This window comes from Tetrao urogallus, assembly GCF_951394365.1.
Source record: "Tetrao urogallus genome assembly, chromosome: 2".
NCBI classification, from domain to species: Eukaryota; Metazoa; Chordata; class Aves; order Galliformes; family Phasianidae; genus Tetrao; species Tetrao urogallus.
The window spans coordinates 83873975-83896986 of NC_136814.1; the positions used below are offsets into that span (position 1 = coordinate 83873975).

Here is a 23012-nt window from a genome sequence, read left to right on the forward strand (position 1 = left end):
AATGAACTAGGGAGTACTGGTAGATGGCAAGCTGGACATGAGCCAGTGTGCCTTCATAGCCCAGAAAGCCGACTGTATTGTGGACTGCATCAAAGGGAGGGTGGTCAGCAGGTCAAGAGAGGTGATCCTGCTCTTCTACTCTGCACTGGTGAGACCTCACCTGGAGTACTGCATCTAGATGTGGAGTCCTCAGTATAGGAGAGACATGGACCTGTTCTATGAGGCTGCTTTATTTTTACTTGGGATTGAAAGCTAAGAACAGATCTTACATTTTGCAAATTTCTTCCATTTTCTGTGCTTGGATTTACTTTACCATCATTTCTGTTACCCATTTACTAATCCTGTCTACTGCTATTTGCAAGAAAATCTCAGCAAGGAAGAAAAAAAAAAAAAAGAATGCCCCTTTTGGGTTGAGATTGTATATTTGATATGTGATAGCCCTTCAGTAGGAGACATGAATATTTCCTTTTACTTTTCCTTAAAAACAAACAAAGAAACTCTTTATTAACATGCTTTTAATAATGAGAGAAAGGAAAATTATCCTCTGATCTAAATGATTGCATGACTCATTTAAAAATGCACTGTATTTGTTTGGTCTAAATGCTACTAATAGGTATGACCTTTTAAATCAAATACATGTAATTGTGGAGGAAAATTGAAATTCAGTTCTGAGGAAATGTGTACTTATTTGTTGCAGTCTTAATGACACATGTCTCCAAATGTGTTGCAATTAAGATTAAAGCAAAAATGGTAATTAGCCATTAAACATGTTGCAGAAGAAAGTAAACTAGTGAGAAAGGCAACTCAGCAGAAAAAAAAATGCTTAACTCTGTTGAAAAGCAAGACTAATAATGGAGTTTTCAGCACAGGACACTCTATTATGGGAACAGCTAATTACAAAACAGATAATAAGTAAGAAATGTAAGTGCTCATGATGGCAAAGGACTAAAGTAGATATAATGGAGCAATTACTTTTTCAGCACTCACAGTCCAAATCTCAGTCTCTGCTGTGCCAACACCCACGCTAAAAGGCAGACTTGTGGCTTCTGGTGGCATATATATGTGTTAGACCACAGAAGAATATCTCCTGTTCAACATCAGTTTATATCTGTTTTTGCCACTCTCTTGATGCTGAGCAGCCAAATAAAATTTCATTTAGGGAAAAAATAGAATGAGTGCAGAGAGCTGTGAAGGATGCTTTGTGTCACGTAGGAGCTTTTTATAATAGAGAAACAGTGTATCCATGCTTATGGTATGTGGTCTAGGAAATCAGTATTCCCCCTAAGCGATAAAGAAAAAGGTTGACTTGGAATTGCTGTTGGCTTCCATATGAAATATCTGCGGAACTTCTGTTATTTCTATCAAGCTTGCTCTTGTTTCTAAAAATTAATGTCTGAATGGCTAAATTCAGGTGTTTCTGTCTCCAAAACTAAGCAGGTCAGTGAGCAGACTTTTAACCTAACCAACTGAAGTACCATCTCGACAGTCCGGGGTATGTTAGGCACCCACAAAGCACTGACGGATGTGACAAGACCTGTAGTAGACCTATGACCTTCTGGTACAGTGCTAAAAACCCAAAATCATCTCAAAAAAAACCTAGATGAGAAATCTGCCCATAAAAATTCAGTGAGGTATGTGCTGTAATTTCAGCTCCACTTTCACTTTGCACCTTGGGATGCACCTTGATCCACAAGAAATATTTTCTAAGCTTTTACAGCCACGAGTACTTTGGGAATACTGCCTCTCTAAATCCAGTCATCTACAGCAGATCAGGGGTTTGAATCTCATTAGTTATGCTGTGAGAATGTTGTACAAGTACCTTGGTGACAGGGAGGAGATTTATGTTATGTAGATGATACAAAGTATATTTATTGCAAATGAAAATCTCTATGCATCTGTCCCTTACTCCCCCAAAAGTATGTGAAATCACAGTTTTTCAAAGGTTTAAAATATGATAACCTTTTTCTCTGGCGGCCCTACAAATAATGAGGGTATTTCTCTTTATCAGAAAAAGTTGATCATCAAGTTTTGTTTTGGTTTGGTTTTGGTTGGTGAAACAAAACTTTGCAGCATTATTTTTCTACATGGCAGGTCTGCTTGTGATGTAGAGATATCTGCCAACATGCAAATCAGAGTAAGAAAACAATAATCCTGGTGTATGTTGTAAATAATACCTGTCCAATCTGGTAAATTTTAAGCAAATGAAAACAGGATCTTAAAACACAGAAGGATCTGTCTGCCTGAACTAAAGGTGAGAATCAATATAGGCAAAAATGATATCCACAGGTTCAAGGCCATGAGGAAAAAATGAGTTTAATACTAGCTTTCTGTACACATTTCAGTATGTCCACATACATTAGTAATTTCTGTTGAGCTCTGATATATTAAAGAAAGATAGAAGAAGAAAACAGCAACAGAAGAACTGCATATTATTTATTAGGACCTACTGCTACTGTTTTCCTTAGTAGCATTTTTCTTTTCATTATTTCAGAAAGAGTGAAGCATAATTTTTATAACGAAATCTGAATTGCACAAATATACATATAAATTTATCTTCATTGTACAGTAGTTAAATATTTTTAATGAAAAAATGCACCTAAATAATACATTCAACTTTTCTTTTTGTCTGGTTTTACAGAAATTTATACAGGTATGGAGCGGTAATATAAACATGTGATTTTCATTTGAAATTTGTGACGTGGGTCTGTCCCTTTCTTTGTTCCATCACCGTTGCATGGCGTGCATTATTATATAAAATTAAGGAAATATCTTTTATTTGAAAGTGCCAAGTATTGCTTTCTGAATATTCTTCATTTAAAAAGAAATGATAACAAACCTGTTGATTTTCAATTTGTACAGATATCACTGAAAGAGATTTTTCAAATATGCAGAATCACAAAGCTCTTCACGTAAATTATAATTTGCATTCCACTGAAAATAAGGAATTCCTGTAAATTTGAACTGAAAGAAAAGATGCTGTATTTATAAAGTGTTAGAGTAATACTTGGCTTAGTTTTGAGTAATACCAATACATGCATGCTTCTGCAGTTATTTTTTTCTTCCTATCATATTCCAGAGTACTTTAGATTTTGTTTATGTAGATATATTGCATTGTTTTCTTATGCCACAAGGCAGATGAAACTAAGCAGCTAGTTGATAAAATAATTGCAGGCTTCTCAGAGATATCTGTGAACTTTTCGAAGTTACAGAAAAAGACAATTTTGTACACTTATAGAGACAGTTTAATCTTTGTTTTTTGAGACATTTATTCTTTAGATGTTCCAAGACCTCAAAATTTAAGCACTTAACTGATTGCTTGTTACAGTTCCTGAGTCTTCCATTATTCTATGATATGTTAATGAAGGCCTCTTGTGATGGGGACTGTAGAAGGTTGATGAAATCAACAATACAGATTTCTCTGATGTGATCAAATTATTTTGTAGATTAAAATGCTTTCAAAAGAATGATGTTGGGAATACCATTAAATTGCCCATGAATTTGGAATGAGTCTTACTAGTAGATCTGGGATATTGACAGTTCATAGTTTCACAGTGCATCTACCTCTTCTGACCTTCATCTGATGCCCAAGGGTAGGTGATACTTCCTGGCTGGTTCATCACCTCTTGTCCATGCCTCCACATGGACCATGATGCCATTTCATCTGTCCTCAAAGCTTCCTGTCCTCGTGAGTACATATATCACAATAGTACTAGATCAGTTAATATTATTTAAGACATTGGTCCTCAAGTGACACTCTTCTTGATCCAGAACTAGCCACAGTTAGTTTATTTTCACTATATTCTCATAATCATGCCAGCAGTTTGCAATCAGATATATTTTGTCATTGATTCCTCTCCTACTTTTACTGTGAAATGCTGACTTTGAAAGCTGTTGTCAGATTTAATTCCTTAAAATGTTTGTAGCAAATGGCTTTTTTATTAAATTATTTTTCCGAAAGAATAGCAGCACTGAAGAGATGCCATTTTTGATTATAAGAGAAATCTGTAGTACACATCAGAACATTTCATGCACAAATTTATGCTGAGCAAATAATAACAAACATCAATCGTTTTACATAAGAAAATGGAAACTTATGACAGGTCATTTATTTATTACATCATTTATATATATATATATATTTACTTTAATAATGGCTTTAACAAATCAAGGTATTATTCAGGAAGAAATCACCTATTTTCAGATTTCACTTATGATATTTAGTATCCACTGTGAAAATATTACAAGCAAATGCTGTAGGAGAGATAATTGATTAGAACTAGTAGAATTATATTTCTGATCATGCAATATGCTTCTCATTATTAAACAAAATAAAAGTGTTTTCCAAATAAATTATTCATGAGTTGTTATATATTTTATGTTCATTGAGTTATATTCATATGATATATTGTGCCTCTGAAAACTGAAATGTCCTTCAACTGTGTAAATTAATTGCTAGTCCATATTCTTTTGTGTTGTGTATGGTTTCTTACTAATGGAGAGGCTTTAAATTCTCTAGCAAAGGCGATCTCTTCTTGTAATCAATAAAATATAGTCAAGACTTAAAACAGCAAAAATGTTAAACGTGTCTAATTGAAATGAGCACGGTTGGAAAGATATGCTGAACTTATTAATTTATTAATGAACTTCCATGTTTGACTCTTCCACATTTGATGTGTTGGATATACTTACTTCCTTTTTTCTGTCAGCTAACTATGTTTAGTGAACATCATTTTTTTTGTTCTACGATGGCAAATTTAAAAATCCTTATATGTGAGTGGGAGAAGACAGCTTATGCTGTGTTTCCTAGTATATAGCATTCCTTTCTGTCAAAAATCCCAGACTTTCAGAAACTTACCAGATGAAAAGCTCTCTAATATTTAGGTAAAAATAGGTGTAGAGTATAATTAATCAGCTACACATTCACAATTACTTATTTCCTCAAAAATAGTTTAAATTTTACTAAAAAAAAAAAGAAAAAATGCAGTAGATATGAATCTCTACTCTGATAAATTTACTTTCATAAACAAATGTTGCATCCCTACTCTGTCTGTTGCTTGATTTGACCAAGTAACCTTAAATGTACATTTACAGCCTGGTACAAAATGCTGATATGGCAGCAATAGTAGAAGGCCATTCATCTTACTAACATATAACCACAACTGCCTGTTACCATCCTGTGAATATGTCCTTTTCCAAAACATTCTAATTTAAATCAGCAAACATAATTTTCTTGTATTCTTGCTGCTTACTAATTAGTTATTTAATAATGAATGATTTTCATGCTTGCATTAAAAATAATATAAATGCTTGTGATCCTCTGAATGAGGGAAGAGTGTTTTACATTATTGATTCTCAACACTGACAGTAAAAAAAATAATTTACTCAAGGAAAGGAACTGAGTAGGTAAGATACAATCTTCTTTTCTTTTATTTCCAGCCTCCTAGTTGGTATAGGAATGAAATCTCTCACACTTTAGTTGCAGAGAAAAATTTTCCAACCAGTGATATGCAGGAAAGCTGTGTGGGAGAAAAAGAGGTTGCATTTCCAATTAAGATGAGTGTGAAGTGGCTTGAAAGAAAGCAGTGAAAAAACAATTTAGAATACTACATATAGTTAGTATAGTATCATCTGTTTTGGCCTCATTTGGTAAATAGGAATATTACCCCAGAACTTTATGAATAGATTTTAATTTTCAGTTGTTTATACTTGTAAGGACAACATAAATGTTTTTGCTCTATGTGCTGTAACTTCACTATTGCTAGAGCAAAGGCAGTAATTTACATTTCTCCTCATTTCTTATGTAGCGGGAAAATGTCCGTTTTGTCAGGGAAATATATATTTTGGTGTGATGTCAAATCAGTGCATACATCACTGAAATTCTTGCCCTTCTGGGAATGTACCAGCAAGAATCTGAAGAGGTATAAATACATGCTGCAGCTTGCAGAATAGCATGACTAGACTACAAAGTGGTTGTTTGAGATGTAAAGATCAAAACCATCTTTGGCAACAATAGCAGTGAGATGATGGAGTTTATAATCCTAAAAGAATTAAGAAATGCACGTAGCAGGTCCTTGACATCACTGAGCTGACTTTGGTCTGTTTAGGGATCTCTTTTACAGCTCCCATTGGTGATTTCACTGAAGGGAAAACATATTTATCTTGATCCTACTGATTTATCTTGAGGGATAAGTCAAAGTATAAACCTTCCCAATATACAGGAAATCAAGCATACGTGGCAGAAAAATTTACAAACTGGGAACAGAAAACCATGTGCAAAAAAGGTAAATGCAAGGAGGGTTGGAACAGGATGATCTTCGAGGTCCCTTCCAAACCAAGCCATTCTGTGACACTATGATTCTATGACTCTTGTGATTCCATGATTGATTCAAGCTCCTTTTGTCAGAGTGCACAGTGAAGACATCCACCCAGGGTTTCATTAAAAACAAAATGAAAAAAAAGCAGAACAATAAAACCTTATCATCAGAACATAAATATGCCAATATGTGGTAAAACTAAATTTATGGAAGCAAAAGAAGAACATAAAAGTTTACGTTATCTCTTATTTTCTGAGTGGCCTCATCCCTTTGTCTCCCATCTGCCTTGAGATATTTATAAACATTAATCCGATTTCCCCTCAGTCTTCTTTTTCCCAGGCTGAACAGACCCAAGTTATTCAGCCTTTCCTCATAGAGGTGCTCCAGGCCCCTTATGATCTTTGTGGCTCTCTCCTGGACTCCTTCCAGGAGACCCTTGTTTCTTTTTGAACTGGGGAGCCCAGAATTGGACACAATATTCTAAATGGGCACCAGGGCAGAGTAGAGGAGAAGGATCAGGTCCCTCCACCTGCTGGCCACACTCTTTTTAATGCACCCCAGCATAGCGTTGGCCTTCTTGGCCACAAGGGTGCACTGTTATTTCACGGCCAACCTATTGTTCTCAGGAACACCCAAGTCATTTCCTAAGAGGCTCTTTCCAGCAGGTTTTCTGTGCACAAACCTATTGATACAGAACAAATATTTTTAAGTAAATGTAAACCTGTGCCTTTAGAGCACAGAACCTTTGTTTCTTCTCTGATTATTCACAAGTTGTGCATCAAGACTCTGTTATGCTCTCCTCTGAAAAGCAGTTAATATCCAGCACTGGTGAAGGATACTACAGTAGGCAAAAACTGATGCACTGTGTCCTGACCTCTGCTTTATCTAACAAAAGCATCTGCCACCAAATAATGTAAGAGGGCAGGCAACTCTTATTAGCATCAACTCAGAAGAAAAATAAATACTGCATTACTGGATCATCTGACAGTTCCACTTGTGAACTATGTGTTAAGCTTATTCAGAGGGGTGAGAACTCCACTTTAGGAATCAGCGAGGTCTTCACTCACGTCAAGCTGTTGTGACATGAAGATGAAAACTTTGGGGCAAATCTCAGTAAGCCATATGGTAGCTTTTGTTATGCAATTTCAGGGAATTCCAAAAGTCATGTTGTGGCCTGCAAGAACACTGTACATCAGAGAGACTACTGGTGACAGAAACACAGGAAACAAGTGGTGCCATTTTTTTCTCCTCCATTAGTATCACTGCATTGATCAGATAGTTGATTGTATGTTATTATTTGTTAGTTCTATTCCAATTCTATTCCTGCTTGTTTCTTTTGCTTTTGGAAGCTGCAAAGATAAACGCTGGCAGATATAGCTGCTTTAAACCAGTTTGGGATCACCCAAAAAAGGTTAAAGTCACAGTCTAGTAAAAAAGAAGGAATTGTTTATCCCTTTCAGGATTCAGGAAGCACTCCAAAGATCCTTCTCTTTACTGCTGCCAGCCCTTAAATTAGGTTAGCAAAGGCCTGACCCTGGGTCCACCCCCTGCCATGGCACAGGTGAATTGCTTCCATCTGTGCTCTCAGGGCTGGCTATACCGCTTCACCAGGTGCTCAGTCACAGATTCAGGCTATGGCCTTATAATTCCCGTGCAGAAGCATTGAGAGTTCAGCCTTCAAATTACTCTGCCTTACAGCAAAGATTCAGCTCATGTAAAATCCTTGGGATGTTTTGGAGAGTATGTTTTTCATTATTAAGAAGATGTAGTGATGGCCAGTGGGCTACTATGTAAGTAACAGTCCCCATAGGATGAACAAAATGTGGAACAGGCCAAAAACATTTTGCCTATACTGGCAAAATACAAGCAAAGAAGAAAATACATAGGTTCAATTGACTTTGACCTACACTAAGCACATCACAGAAGTGAGTATGATGGTTCTCTTTTGCTCAAGAGCCTGAATCATTTTAGTGTCAACATATCTCGGTGCATATAAGTACATTTTTCAAGTTAAACTTCAATTTCATTCAGTCTAATGGTTATGTTAATACTTAAGTTTTACAATGAGTTTTTCATCCCTTCGCTATATCCTGTATTTTTAAGGATTGTTAAGCATTCAAACAAGACACTGAATGGCACTCAATGGCTCTGTAGCCTGATCTCGACCACTGTGTTGTAGTTTTGTTCTTCTGAAGCCATAAAAAATATTCAATTTGTTGCTCCAAAATCAGCTAACCACTTAACTGATTCAGTTTCCCAAAATTACATCCAATAAACTGTATGAATAGTCAGTTCTGTTAGCAATTGTATACAATATACAAAACTGCTAAATATTCCAGGTGACTGTCAATTACTTCTCAAGAATTCTTATCTGAACAAAAATTGGAATATCTAGGGACTATAATACATCTCACAAATAGGGCTTCTCTCACATGCTGTGTGCAGACACCCAGCTGCTGGCAGCAGGGCTGCAGGGCCTTCTGTGAGGTGAGGCCAGGGCTGCCTGGCTCCAGCAGCCCACCACAGGACATAACTGGGCTCTGCATGCAAAAATGCTGCACAGCAGTTGCGTAAGAGGGTGATGAAAAATAACGTGAAAGAAACAACCCTACAGACACCAGTGTTACTGAAGAAGGATGGGGAGGAGATGCTTCAGGAAGGACTGGCTGAGCAGCCAGAGCTGGGGCAGGAGCATAAGAGAAGTGGGCAGAGGATCTGAAGGACTGCAACTGTGCACACCACCTTTGGTAGGCAAAGCACATACACAGCTCACAGAGCACTAGCGGAAAGGCAGACAGGCTCCACAAGTCCTCAGAGAGCTGGTGCGCAGCTGGTTGCAGCCCTGAAAGCCAGCAAAGTCTGCCTGAAACAGCCTGAAAGAACAGACTTGCCTCCAGCAGTGGTGAGGGAAAGGAGAAGCAGCTTTACAATCCCATTTGATCTCTCTTATGTCTGCCCTCAGTGTTTTGAGGCTTTGCAGCTGGAAAACATGAATCAGCCTTGTTTATGTGCTTACAAAGTAAGATTCACTTTAAAGGACCTTTAAATCTTTTAAAATCTATTGCAAACTAAGGATTTAGATGAGGGCATCTGTGACCCAAGATCACAATTACACAATTCCCTAATTACCCCAGAGAAATGTACATAATCTATTACACATTAGAGTAGAATACAAAGAAACTGTAGGAAGTTCTATTTTGTATTTTATGTACTGTGGAGGTAGCCACTCATAAGTAAAATAAAAGCAACAGCACATAATTTAATATATATTTAATAATATATTTAATAATACAAGGTTACTTGCACTTCATTTATATATCATTTATATACAAATTGCATCGTAGCTGTGATAATATCATAAAGAAGTAACAGGAAGCTGCAAATTAAAATTTATTTCTTTAAGTGCAGTTTTTGAGCTATTTTAGTGGGCAAGGGCAAACAGAAAAATATAAAAGGTATCCAAGTGCTATTTTGATTTTGAAAAACGACGTCATTATATAATCAAAACAGGAACAAATAATCCTTTTAGGTTTGTAAAAAAGCAAAGCAAGTAAGTGTTTCTGCATGGCACTGTACGTATACACATCTCTGAGAGCCTCCAACATAATTTTAAGCAGTAGTCTAAAGAAAATACAGCTCACAATAGGCAGCAGCTGCAGGGATATGTTCATTAGTTAAATACTGACAGCTTTGCTACTTTTCTTTTCAGGTTCGAACTGTGAGTTTAGGCCTTGTGAGGCCAGTAATCCCTGCGAGAACGGAGCTGTGTGCACAGAAGAAATGAATTTGGATGCTTTTCCCCTTGGATTCCAGTGCCAGTGTGTGAAAGGTTTTGCAGGTCCACGCTGTGAGATCAATGTCAATGAGTGCAGTTCTAACCCTTGCCTCCATGGATACTGTTATGACAGTAAGTCAGACTGGTTACTTCCTTTAATGTAGAGTAGTCTTTCTGTTGAAGCATCTGTAGCTACTGAGCTGCTCTGGGGAGAACAGTGGATAATTTACTGAAATTTAGCTTGTCTGGAGTTCCACAGCCAGTGCCTGGAGGATTATTTTTGCCAACTGCCTCGACTCCTGGTCTTGAGGTTTGTGTGTTTAGGGACAGCTAATGAGAAATTTTAATGAGATTTGTGCTGTCTCCTTTGATACCTAAATTAGCCAAATATATCTTACACTGTGCATCTGATAAGAGAATAGTCAGTTACTAAAAAGGAGCTCGTAGAGCAATTAAGCACTATATGTGATAATTCTAACAAGTCCAAAAATTGCATTAATTATCAAACATGGAAAATAGAGTGTCCATTTACTATAATGTGCTCTGTATCATGTAAGCATGTAACTAACTCTTTTCCTGATAATCGTATTTGCATGCTTTAGAAGTAACCTCATGATGAATTACTCTAACATATTCTGTCTGGATCAGCAGGCTACACTGAATAGCAGGCAGTACTTAATGGAGTACTTAATGGAAAGTGTTGTGGGTTAAAACCTATCAGAACCCATTCTTTGCTTGGTAAACAAAAGGGAAAGTGGTAATTTTCAGAAAAACTTACTAACTCTCGTTGAAAAGGGGAATGATATCTGGAGGTCACATAGTTAAACCTCTTACTGGACTAATGTCTATTTCTCTCTGAGTTTTCAAAGCCCTTAAGGAAGGATGGAAATTTCAGAAACACTGGAAAGCCTTTTCCACTTCTGCACTACTCTTGTAATTATTTCTATGCCCTCAATATTCCATATGGGAATATGGATCTTCTAAGCTATGATTTTTATCCATCAGCCCATATCACTAGAAAAAGGAATTCAGTTGTCATTTCTGTAACTGCTTTTGAAGTTATTATTTCTTAATTATCTAACTACTAACTTTTTCCTGAAGGGACTAATACAGAGTGAGCCTAGCTGACTTCACCTTTCCCCATACTTGAAGCACTGGGCCAACATGAGAATTTCCCCGAAATTCAGAATTCTTAGACAAATTTACCAAAAATTGAATTGACTTGCTGTCCTAAAATTCTAACTCCAAATTGCTAAGTATATCATTGCCTAATACTCTCCTAGTTAAATAAAAAATAATTATGAATAAGCTTTAAGAATTCCATGTTTTCATACATGGAAAAAAGATGATTGGCTTCATAATTTGTCTAGTACAGAGTGTCTCTTGAGAAGCTTAAAGATATTTTCTATTCACAGTATATTCACTCAGGAACATTTTTTAACTGGAACTTAGATGAGATGCAGTAAAATTCTTCATGCCATATGTTTTTGTGGATGGTTTGGCTTTGTGGTACCTCCAAAATTGTCTTGTACCACATGGACGTGTCAGTTCTTCTGCACTGCACTTTTTGCACTGACTGTAAAAAGCTCAAATACTGAGGAAGATGTAAAGTTCTGAGCAGATAAAAAATGCTGCTGCTCTGGAGGACTTAACATATTTGATGAATATAATAGCAGCTCTGTGTATAGACACAGTGACAGACTAGATTCCGTGGTAAATCTCAGAGATAATGAAGAACCCAGGGACCTCTTTGAGTTTATAGGAAATCCAGGCCTGCATGAGCTGCAATTATTGCTTTCACAAACTCCTTATACAGATGTAGCACTCTAAAGATTGCTCTCCCTTTAGATTATTAATGATGAAAAACAGATATAATTGTTTTTATTACCTTGCTAATATTGAAATGAGGCATAAATATCCATCGTAGGCTAAGCTGCCAAATTCTAGGCAAGTTTTTCTTTAATGTAGTGCTATAATAGAAGGCATTTCTTACAAAAATACAACCTTATACCCAACCCCCAAAATGAAAGAAACAAATGAACAAACAAAAAATTCACAACATTTAGCCATCCCAATCTCAGGCACAATATAAAAGATAAAATCTTATATACACAGCTTTATGAACTAAAATTCTTTATTAGCTCATGAAATGTCATTACTTTTTCAGAAGCTAGTAAATGAAAATTGATTTATAATTTTTATCTTAAAACATTTGATTTTTTAAATTAAATGCAGTGCATAATATTAAAAAGGTGTTTTAAAGTAATGCATTTGATTTATTTCCATTCTAACATGTCTACACTTTTCATGTACACCATTGTGATGAGTAGTCATTACTGTGGCTTACTTAAATTTACAACATTCAGTTGTGATACTGAAGCAACCCTACTACTGAAATACTATCTCTGTTACAGTTGTCAATGGCTTCTATTGCTTGTGCAACCCTGGATATGCAGGACTAACGTGTGAGCAGGACATTGACGACTGCATAAACAACGCTTGTGAGCACAATTCTACTTGTGTTGACCTGCATTTGGTTAGTAAAAAATATTTTTTAATTAAGATGTTTGTTCAGTTCTGCCCAAAAGCTAGAGTTATGTGTTCAGGACTGTTCCAAGTCCTGAACATGCACTTAATCCATACACCTATTAAGAGCTTTATATTTTATCTTCCCATTTTTGTATTTTTTTTTAAATGTAGGTTTCCCTGAAAGTAATGCTTCCTATTTATTTGTGTGGAAACTACAACAGTCATAAAGAGCACAATAATACTCCTTGATAGAGCAAATTCTCAGCTACGAAAACTGTTTTTTAACATAGTCACCACCATTGACAATGCATTTTTACCCATGACAAGCAAGAGCCGCATGCAGTGCTTATAAAAATCCGCACCAGTGCAGGTGACCAACTGTCACTGTCTTTATTGCTCAAACACACCACCCACCACCTCACTGCTCACATCTACTATTTGGTCTTCATAAATGTTCAGCAAGCGCTAGTGGTTGTCAACAGGTGCAATTTTTCCTGCTTGGAGAAATTCAATTCCACACATTTGCTTCATACACACTTCTCTGTCAGATGCCATTTTGTCAGACTGCCCCTCTGCTGCCATCTGTCACATGACAGCAACTAATGGAATAATTGGTGGGAAGGTTCAACCTCTACTGCCATGCTAACAGTATATGCCTCTGACATTGTGGACCAACATAGTAAAGTAGAAGGCATTACTTTCAGAGCAGACTAATAGAATTATTGTTTATTTATAATCATGCAGGCAATGAATGTTTTTATCATATAAAATTTGTTATTGAGTCAATATAATTATTTAGGGAATTCAGTGAGGAGAATATTTTCAACCATAAACATTTTCTGTGTTTGTGGCCTTATTTAGGTGACAGTAATACTCATTTACACCCATGACATTGTCCTCAAAGTGCTTAAAAATTCTGTGCAAAGTTGCTTTAATTTAACTACTTCAGTAATTAATTTCAAAACTATTCAGCTATATTAGTTCCTGAAACTTGAAAAGTGTTAAAAATAACAACTTCTCAGAAATAAAAAATGATTCCTTCATGGAAGGAAAAGAGAGAAACAAGCATCAGCATTTTTTAAAATTTGGCACCAAGCCTGGCCCCTGTTCTGTGTTACAATCCTCAGAAATCCTAAGTCAGAAACCAATTTGTTTTTAATGTACTCACTAGGAACACTAAGGCTGTATAAGACAAATATTGTCCTTCAGGAACATTCAAACTGTCAAGGAAATCAGTTGTGATCTAAAAAAAAAAAATGGAAGAAAGATTTGCTTTTTAAAATTTCTTCTAATTTCTCCCAGCATGTTTGTAACAAAATTAAATTAACTAAATATTAAAGAAAGGAGTACAATTCAGATCAAAATGCTTAGCCAGAGATGACTTCAGCCACCCATATGCAGACATCCACTTTGAGTGAACTGAACAACACAGTAGATGCTCCTGACTGTATAGGCCCCATATGGCTACTGTCTGACTACTAATGCGGAGATAGGCACTCATGTTTCCAGCATTCCAGCTGAATTCCATCCAGGCAGCCCAGAACAATGGGAGGAGTGTGGGAATGCAGTGGTCTTTGTTTGGGCTTTTATTATTATTATTATTATTATTATTATTATTATTATTATTATTATATTTTCTCTAGTATATAAAGGAAATTGCACTTTCTGCTAAATCCTGGTGGTAATCCAGTTATCACTATTTCCTAAACTTGAACAGAAGTTACATGCTTCAGTAGAATTTCCTCCAATAATATACTCTCATTTCCAGAACTGTTTCTTATTTTTCATGGTTAGAACACATAATACTTTCTGTAACTATGCTTTGAGAACTAGTAAGTACTGTGGATAAAATTCACTGTCTTATATGGAGATTACAGTGCTTGTGTTGCTTTTGTTGTTGTCTTTGGACATTATTGCAAAAGCATACATTTTCTTTAGCACTAGAACTCAATATTTCAATCTGTCATACTGGACACATATTGCCATCTTAAAATCAGGTATTTCAGAAATAAGTTTTATGCTAGTAAGAGATTTTCTGTCCTAATTCTATTAGACTGTGTTGTATATGTGGATATTCTATGTATTGCCTGTCTGCAGTTGATGCATTAACTGAGACCTGAGATGGAATTAAAGTGGAAATATATACATGCAGAAGTTAAAACAAGACCCAAAAGTATCAGAAATGAACAAAATTACAGATACTTTACATAATGAACATATAATTCCACCAAGAGTGTTTGCTAAACCCTACAAAATGAGTTGTAATACAAATCCAGGGGGAGTTTTTAATTTAGGCAAAATTAAACCTGCCAAAAAATGGTAGCAATTTTTGATACTAATTTTGATGTTTTTCATCTTTGTTTTCTCAATTCATTTGTGTTTATTTTTGTCCTGCAGTACCTATTCATTTCTCATCTTCTTTGTCATAGTCTGATGCCATTTTGTTGTAAATGGACTGTGACGCAGCAAATCAGTGAGATGCATGCAGACTTTCAGAGAAATCTGACATTAAAAAAAAAGTAAAAATGTATTCAGCATGGATTCAATGACTGTCTAGAGGAAATAAATAGAAACTTAATGTTAAGATGTAATTTTAGACCTTGGATTTGATATTTTTCAGACCTCAATGACTTTCTCAACATCATTCACCCATGTTGTCAACATTACAGAAAACATTCAAAGTGAAATGCTTACTCTGATGTTACTTAATGGGTACATAAAAGAAATTCAGAATTTGTTCTGTGTTAGGAGACTGTAATTTGTGATAATAATGTGAATTTGTGCTATTAAGAAAAAGAAAACAAATACAGAACTGGCTCTGCTTAGTTGAAAGGCTAGTATCAGCATGTAATTACTAATACAAAAAATATGCAATTACTAATAATTTTGTTTAGCCATGGCAAAAATAATGCACTGCTATTCAATATTTATACATTCTCATTATATTCTCTGTAGTACATTTACTTAAACTAATATTTCTGACACTAGTATACGAAGAAAATCACATGTGGTTCATCTTTTTAATTTGACTCCAGAAAGGTACATGTAAGACTAGCTCAGTAAGTAATTGCATTACTCAGTTTGTATGGGATGACATTATTGGGCATAGAGTGTTGTTCTTGGTGTATTCACTTTCAAAGGACACTGAATTTCTTCCATTTAAAATTATGCAGTTTTATACCCCAAGATTCCTCAGTGGTCAGTGAATACAAACCAGCTTAATGAATTTACGAGAATTGATAAAAATGGAAGACACATTCCCTCTTCATCTTCAGCCAGAATAGTGGGAAAAAAATAGATATTGACATAACAGTCCTGTAGCGAATTAATTTTTAATGTTTAAAGGGGCATCTTCTCTTTTAAAAAGTAAACAAACTGGAGAATTGGAAACAACTGTGGCATAATCAAGGAAGACTTAAGAACAGATGGAAAGCACAATAGTGTCATAATTTCTATATGAGCTGTGCTTTTCTTCCAAAGATAAATTACAGTTCCCTTATTATACAAGTCAAGGACCAAAGATCTTAATGTGAGAAAGAGTTCCAACAGACATTGTAATGGCAACATACACTCCACAGACTTTTGTTGAATCTCCAGGCAGTGGATGGCTTTAAGCAATTGGACCGTGGGATGAGATCAGGACAAGTAAAGTACACAACTGAATGACACAACTAGGTCAACCTAAGGAGGCTCTGACTTTCTACTGCATCCGTGAATTCCAATCACCAATCTACTATCTACTATATTCCAGGACAAGCCACTATTAGTCAAATCAGTCGAATTTTTGGTAGCTCAGAAATAATTAATTGGATAACTATGCTAACATAAGTTCTATTCTGAGGTCAAACAATATCAGAAATCTTTGATGCATTTTTCTAGTTCAAAGTAAGAAGCAGACAGAGACAATTAACATTGCCAGAAAGATACTTGCATTACATCCTTTTACATTTTGTGTTGGTATCTAGCGTAGTACAGAGCTTTAAAACAAGACAATCTTGTTATATTAACCATGCACTAGCACAAATAAGTACAAAAAATTACAGTCCTGTGCAGCGTCTGATGCACAGACTTGAACTCCCATCCATCTTTACATGTCAACTGAGCATTCTGCAAAACACTCTTCAACTGTTCATGCAGGCGCTTATCCAATCAGAGCCATTCTTATCCAGTCAGAGCCATGAGACATTCTTTCTTCTTCTAGAGGTGTCCTTGATTCTCATGCTGTTTATCTTCCTCCACAGCTTCTGCTCTGAATAGTTTTTCTTGTATTCCCACAATTCCCCCTTTTTTGTTTATTCGCAAACTACTACCATACTATAAAATAATAACACTAATTTTATCAATAACATGATCATTATAACTCAATCAAGGCCTCGATTGGCAATACCTAAATGTGAGAAAGGAGACAAGGCAAACATACCATAATGACAAGAAATACGTTAACCTACTGAAAAGAGCAAATACGTGTTTGGCCTGCAACTGAAGTTTCTGCAACCTGCAAATAAATGCCTAAAGGTTCCGTTCTAAGTTAATCTCTAACTGGTTAGAAAGGGGTCTTCAACTTTTGTATATTCTGATATATTGATTTTGAACGATCACTAAAATTTGTACAACAGATGCTTTTAGAGTGGTCATGATCATGCCTTTGGGCTAATAGAAAATTAATAGTCGTACAATCTTTTGCATGTCAGATAGATATTAGTGGCAAATGTGCTAGAGTATCACTAGTGGCATTGTTACTTACTGACCCTCGAGAAACAACAACCTGCAGAAAAAGAGAGAGAAAGAACATGGTGGTTGTGAATGCGATAGGCAGTGCCAGCAGGGCGTCCCCTGCTTGAAGTTGCACTTTTCCTCTCTCACCCATCCACAGATTCTCTCTTGCTTTTATTCTTCTCAGGGTCCGAAGGGTATTTTCTATTTGTACACTGCATCCGTATGTCCAGTGTGTGATACAGAGCCCAAGTGGAACACCTGCTTGCAAAACCGAAATCTATCTAAACTATCATGTGTAGCTCTCTTAGCATGCGCCTTTGTCTCAGGTGATGCATGGTCATATTTTAAAATTGCTGATAAATGGGATGAAAGAAAGTTAATCATTCTATAATACAGGATTATCCCTTTGCCTGGGATTCCTTTCCAGGTTTTGTCTTTGCAAATCAAGAAAAGGCTAATTGATAGATTGATGGCATCATAACCAAGCATTACTAATACATTAAAAGACCTATTCCCATAGATTCCAGCCTTGGTAACATTAAATCCTGTTTAATTCACATCCAATCTATTACTAAAATAAAAGAAGCACACAACAACCTAGATAATGCCCAATAATTCTAGTTCTTGAGACTGCACTGATAACACAGGAAAATTACCCACTATATCATACCATTACTACTGTTGCTATTTGCAATATAAGTTACACAAAGCAATAGCAATAAATAAGAAGCACACAATCCCAGTCATTATAAAATCTGGATGCTATGTTTCTGCCTTGAGATGAGGCCGAACATAATCGTGCTGGAACCCACGTAGGGCCAGTCACTTCTGTCCTGCAGAACGCTGCGGGTGCCGAACAATCTCTCCACAGTTCAGTCGGCGGCGCTGCCGGACCGGGCTCAGCCTCAGCTCGATTTGCCCCACACGGTGGGCACCATTTGCAGCATCTGATGCATGGACTCAGATGTGAATGATCCAAATCGTTTATTACAAGTTCTCACATCACTTATTCCTTCACAAGTTTTCTTTTTCTAGCTTTCCCATTTACCCCTACAACTTTCCCATCCGCCTTTACATGTCAACAGAGCTTTCTGCAAAACACTCTTCAACTGTTCATGCAGGCGCTTATCCAATCAGAGCCGTGAGACATTCTTTCTTCTCCTAGAGGTGTCCTTGATTCTCATGCTGTTTATCTTGCTCCACAGCTTCTGCTCTGAATAGTTTTTCTTGTATTCCCACAGTCCTGTGTGCTGTGTTGACCACAGCTGGTGTCTAAGCACCACACAGCTACTCACTGACTCTATCCCTATTGTAGGATGAGAGAGAATAGAGAGAGTGAAGCAGTGTTAAGCAACAGGTGATGAATTATAAAGTTCTTTTCTATTCAAGCTTCGTGGAAGAGGAATTATTTTACCTATACCAACTACTATGAGAAAGAGGAACCAATTGCTTCCTTCTTTGGATCTCCTAGGCCAGCAAGCATTAAAAGTGGCTAATACTTCTGGTACTATTAGTGTGGATTCCTATCATTGATCATTTATACTGATCAAATTGTCATTTTATTTTGTGGAGTAACTATAAAGAACTTAAGGTATTGAAAAAAGAGATAGATGGGAAGGTTGGTTTGACTTTCATATTATCAATCAATGTGTTTGGGTTTTTCTTGTTTGTTTAAAATATATATATATGACAAAATATTCCTGAATAAAATCTAAGTGATTTTCACTGTTCTAAGAGACATTTGGCCATTTGGCCAGTCCTACACAAAAGACTGAGAAATACCAGATTTACAAGTACGTAGAAAAAATTAATTATTCAGTCAAAGTAATGGATCAGAATAAAGGAATGAGAGAAGTAGCAGAATGATTGGAAGGCTGTAGTGCTATTACTGCAGTAGCTGAGGAAAGGAAAGAGATGTTGAAGCTTTAAGCATACAGTAGATAAGTATTGAAAATAAACAGTAATTATTATAAACTGTAATTATTTGTATTGTTTTTGTTTTTAAGACGGCAGAAGGACTCAAGGTGAATTTCAGTGATGTGTTTTTAGGAATGTATATTTGAAGTTTTACGGAAGGCTTCTATGAAAGAGAGATAGTACCAGCTATATACATATACATTTCCCTGGGAAAAAAAAAAAAAAATCAGTAAAAATATTTAGAGTTAATAGACAAGAGGTCTGTCCAACTGATCATATTTCAAGAGCATAACCCACAAGTAGCACATTACATAAATTGTGAAGTAAGGATTAATTGTAAGGAACTATGGCATTGAAAACTAAGGTAAAAAGTAGTCGTTCTGTTAACAGTTTATGTTGCCAAAAAAGATAGGAGTAAAGTCTTCGCACTGACATAATTTCCTAAATTTATCATCCACCCTTATTTCCTGTTAAAAACAGAATCACATGTATATTCTTCTTACTAGGGAGAAAATATTATCTCCAAAACTTTTAATTTATTTTAGAACATCCAGAGATGCTCAAGGTATGATGAAGTAACTCAGCCTCAGGAGGTTCTGCCTTCTTGCTGATAAGAACAGGTGGTCTGACATTCAAAATGAGTACAGAGACTAGATACACCTTCTTCAGTGAAACACTTCCAGATTTCTGTGGGACTGGAAATTCTCTAAGGTGTCAATAAAGCAAACAAACTCTACCTCTGGAATTGGTCTGAAACAGAACCTAATTTTAACTAAAGGTCAGACCATATAGCATAAATATTATACAGGGTACAGCAAGCAAGAAACTGTTAACAGTTCCCAGGCCACAAGAATTCAAGTAGAGTTGTTATATGTCTTTAATTGACTTCATTGAGAGAATCCATCTGCTGAAGTTGTGAATGTGCTGTTTGACAAATCAGTTTCAGATTACCAATTACACACCCCAGAAAAGAGCAACACAGCAGCTGGAGTTCACTTAAGAAACTCACAGCTGCAGTAGTTGTTCTGTAAACTTCTACTGTTAATACAAGTCCCTGTGCTGCCCTGAGGATTTGACTTGCCCTGATATATTACATCTTCTACGTATATATAGTTTAAAAAAAGGTGTCCTCATAGTCCTTCAATAAAAGTTGTCTTTGTAAAAGATCTAGTGAAATAATTCACTTCTCTGCTTTGTGCTGCAGAGCTAGTGAATAAACAGCACTGCAAAGCTAGCAGTATACAGACTGAAAACTTAAGGCATTATGAGTTTTATTTCTCTATGCTCAACTATGTCCACTTGAGTCAAAGCCATTGGAATGTACAAAATTAACTATTGACTTGCTAACTTAGGATAATATCCTTCACATTGATCCATAGAATTGTTTGTTGCTTGGAGGAAGTGATTATGATATCTTCTGTCTTAGTCTTCTAATTGAAGTCAGCAATTAAGCAAGAGAAAAACAGGATCTATTAAAGATAAAAGCAAACAATTGTTCATTAACTTCTCATTTAATATATTTTCTCTATTTATTACAGTATTTAAATTGCTTAAGTTTGACTTTTTGGAAGCAAATTGTAGACATACCTGAAAACAGCTTTAACCAGCAATGTTGACAAATGCCATAGGCATATAAACCTTCTATTATCTTTCTCATAAACTGAATTTTTAAGCACTATGCAGAATTGAATAAGATTGTTACAGAGTCGAGGAAAGGGAGACTAAGAGGCAGCTGAGGATGAAATTTCCAATGAGATTTCTGAACAGATGGCAAATCAGTTTGATAAAGTTACAGGAAGGGGATCCCAGATGGTGTGTAAGCTGTAGGTTATGCCAGCAGTAAGGAGGGTGGATGGAGAGAACCACTGATATCAGGGAAAAACCGAAGAACTTCAGAGAACTGTCTGGAGAACCATGGCCTGTGTGTGGAAAACATAACCCTAAACCTTTGATTTTTATATGGTATAGAGACTGACTTTTTTTTGAGGTAGAGTTGAAGCTTTTGTACCTTTTGTAGCATTAAATGATGGGCAGGCAATTTTATTATAGATACACAGGCCTATGGACACTTCAGTGACTCATTAGGATTTAGCTGCAGAGAAGTGGACACAGCAAATTGTCTGTTTTTATTACATTTACAGAACAGAAGGTCACAAAATGATACGGGTCCATGAGGAAATCACTCTGAAAGAAGTTGAATCACAAAATGTAAAGATCTTCAGTCAGTCTTTGGTAGCTACCCATAAGTGTTTTTAACATGCAGCACACGAGAAATAAGATTGAATTTATTTTCCAGTAAAATCATGATGAACTAATCAAACTGCTGTGGAATAAGTTGGAGCATCAGGACAATTACTGAAAAGGAGCTCTTGGACTGTAATTTCACATAACTCTTTCTATTACAATTGTCTCTGAAATCAAGCCATATGATTCTGGGCAGAGAATTTTAAGTCTCATCTAAATTCTGTTTAGAGAGCAGCACTGCACATTCTCTCATGATGTATTTTTTGTGACATTTGTTATCAATGAAGCTAGGCATCTTGTAAATACATACTTTTATTTGAAAACATAGAATCTTTTGCTTTAGTAGCAGGTGTTGAGTTCTGAAAATCATCTCTTAAGATAAAAAAAATCAGAAAAATAAAAAATAAAATAAAAAATGAGGCATTAATTCAACCTATGAAAAGTTACCTGCTTGGTTTGACCAAACTCAGCTTAAGTATTATCTAATTTATTTAGGGCACCATTCAACTGAAACCTTAAACTAACTCTTCTTATTTCCATTACTCTAAATATAAGTGGACACAAAAACACATATTTTCCTTTACTGCATCACTGAGTGGTCTGGTTTCCTCATGCTCTTTTATACACTGTAAGAAGCAATGAAAAATTATTTCATTCAAGTAGATAAAAAACACCTTAATCCTGGCATTATGTACATTTTGAGTATATTTGATTTTTAAACTCCTGCATTTTCATTTTGACTTACACTTTCATGTGAGCTCAATGTAATCGATATGTCAGTACATAGAAGTTTTTCAATGAGCAGGTCATTTTTCTGTCATCATATAGTAGATCTTTTTTATTCTTGAATGAGAACAGATAATGCATGTATCCAGATCTGTATTCGAAAGGCCCTGGCATCCCTCTTCTCCCACTGTAGCTGACAGAAAAGTTGTTGTTGATTTCAGAGTGCCACCGAAAAAAAAATGTATTCTAATTACAGGATCAACTTTTTGGATACTGTGGCAGACACATGACATGCATAACCCACTGTCAAGTCAATTTTTAATCTTTTTCTAAGGAAAAAAAAAAAAAGGCTTTCCAGGATACTATCCATTGATTTTTAAAGCCAGATCTTCAAAGGTATGGTAGTGAAGGAGAAAGAAAAGATCAAAATCAACTCTAACACCAGGTCTGCTCATCCCTTTATCTGTTTCTCACAATAAATAAATAAATAAATAAATAAATAAATAAATAAAAATAAAAATAAATAAATAAAAATAAAAATAAAAATAAAAATAAAAATATCTATTAATAAAAATTACTTCAGTCTGTTTTCTCTTTCTATGAAAGAAAAAGTCTTATACCAAGATACCTAGTTTCTACTCTAAGCAAATTTGCTTACATTATCAATTCTTATCTAAGAATTTCATAATATAAAAGGCAGCTCACCCTTAATTTTTGAGACACTACTAGGTGTTATTATAGTAAACTGATAATCAAATATCAAACAAAATCAAGTCTTCTGATAACTCTTC

The 23012-nt window shown here is 35.7% G+C and overlaps 1 protein-coding gene across 1 annotated transcript in view; it reads left to right on the forward strand.

Annotated features, from left to right (window-relative positions):
• The window catches only part of EYS (eyes shut homolog), a gene marked incomplete at both ends in the record, with an annotated part of 656806 nt that overhangs the window by 133984 nt on the left and 499810 nt on the right, over positions 1-23012 (forward strand). Inside the window, 2 exons of the mRNA XM_079532608.1 lie at positions 10024-10221; positions 12504-12625. Coding sequence (XP_079388734.1) covers positions 10024-10221; positions 12504-12625 — 320 coding nt within the window. The remainder of the gene's footprint in view (positions 1-10023; positions 10222-12503; positions 12626-23012) is intronic.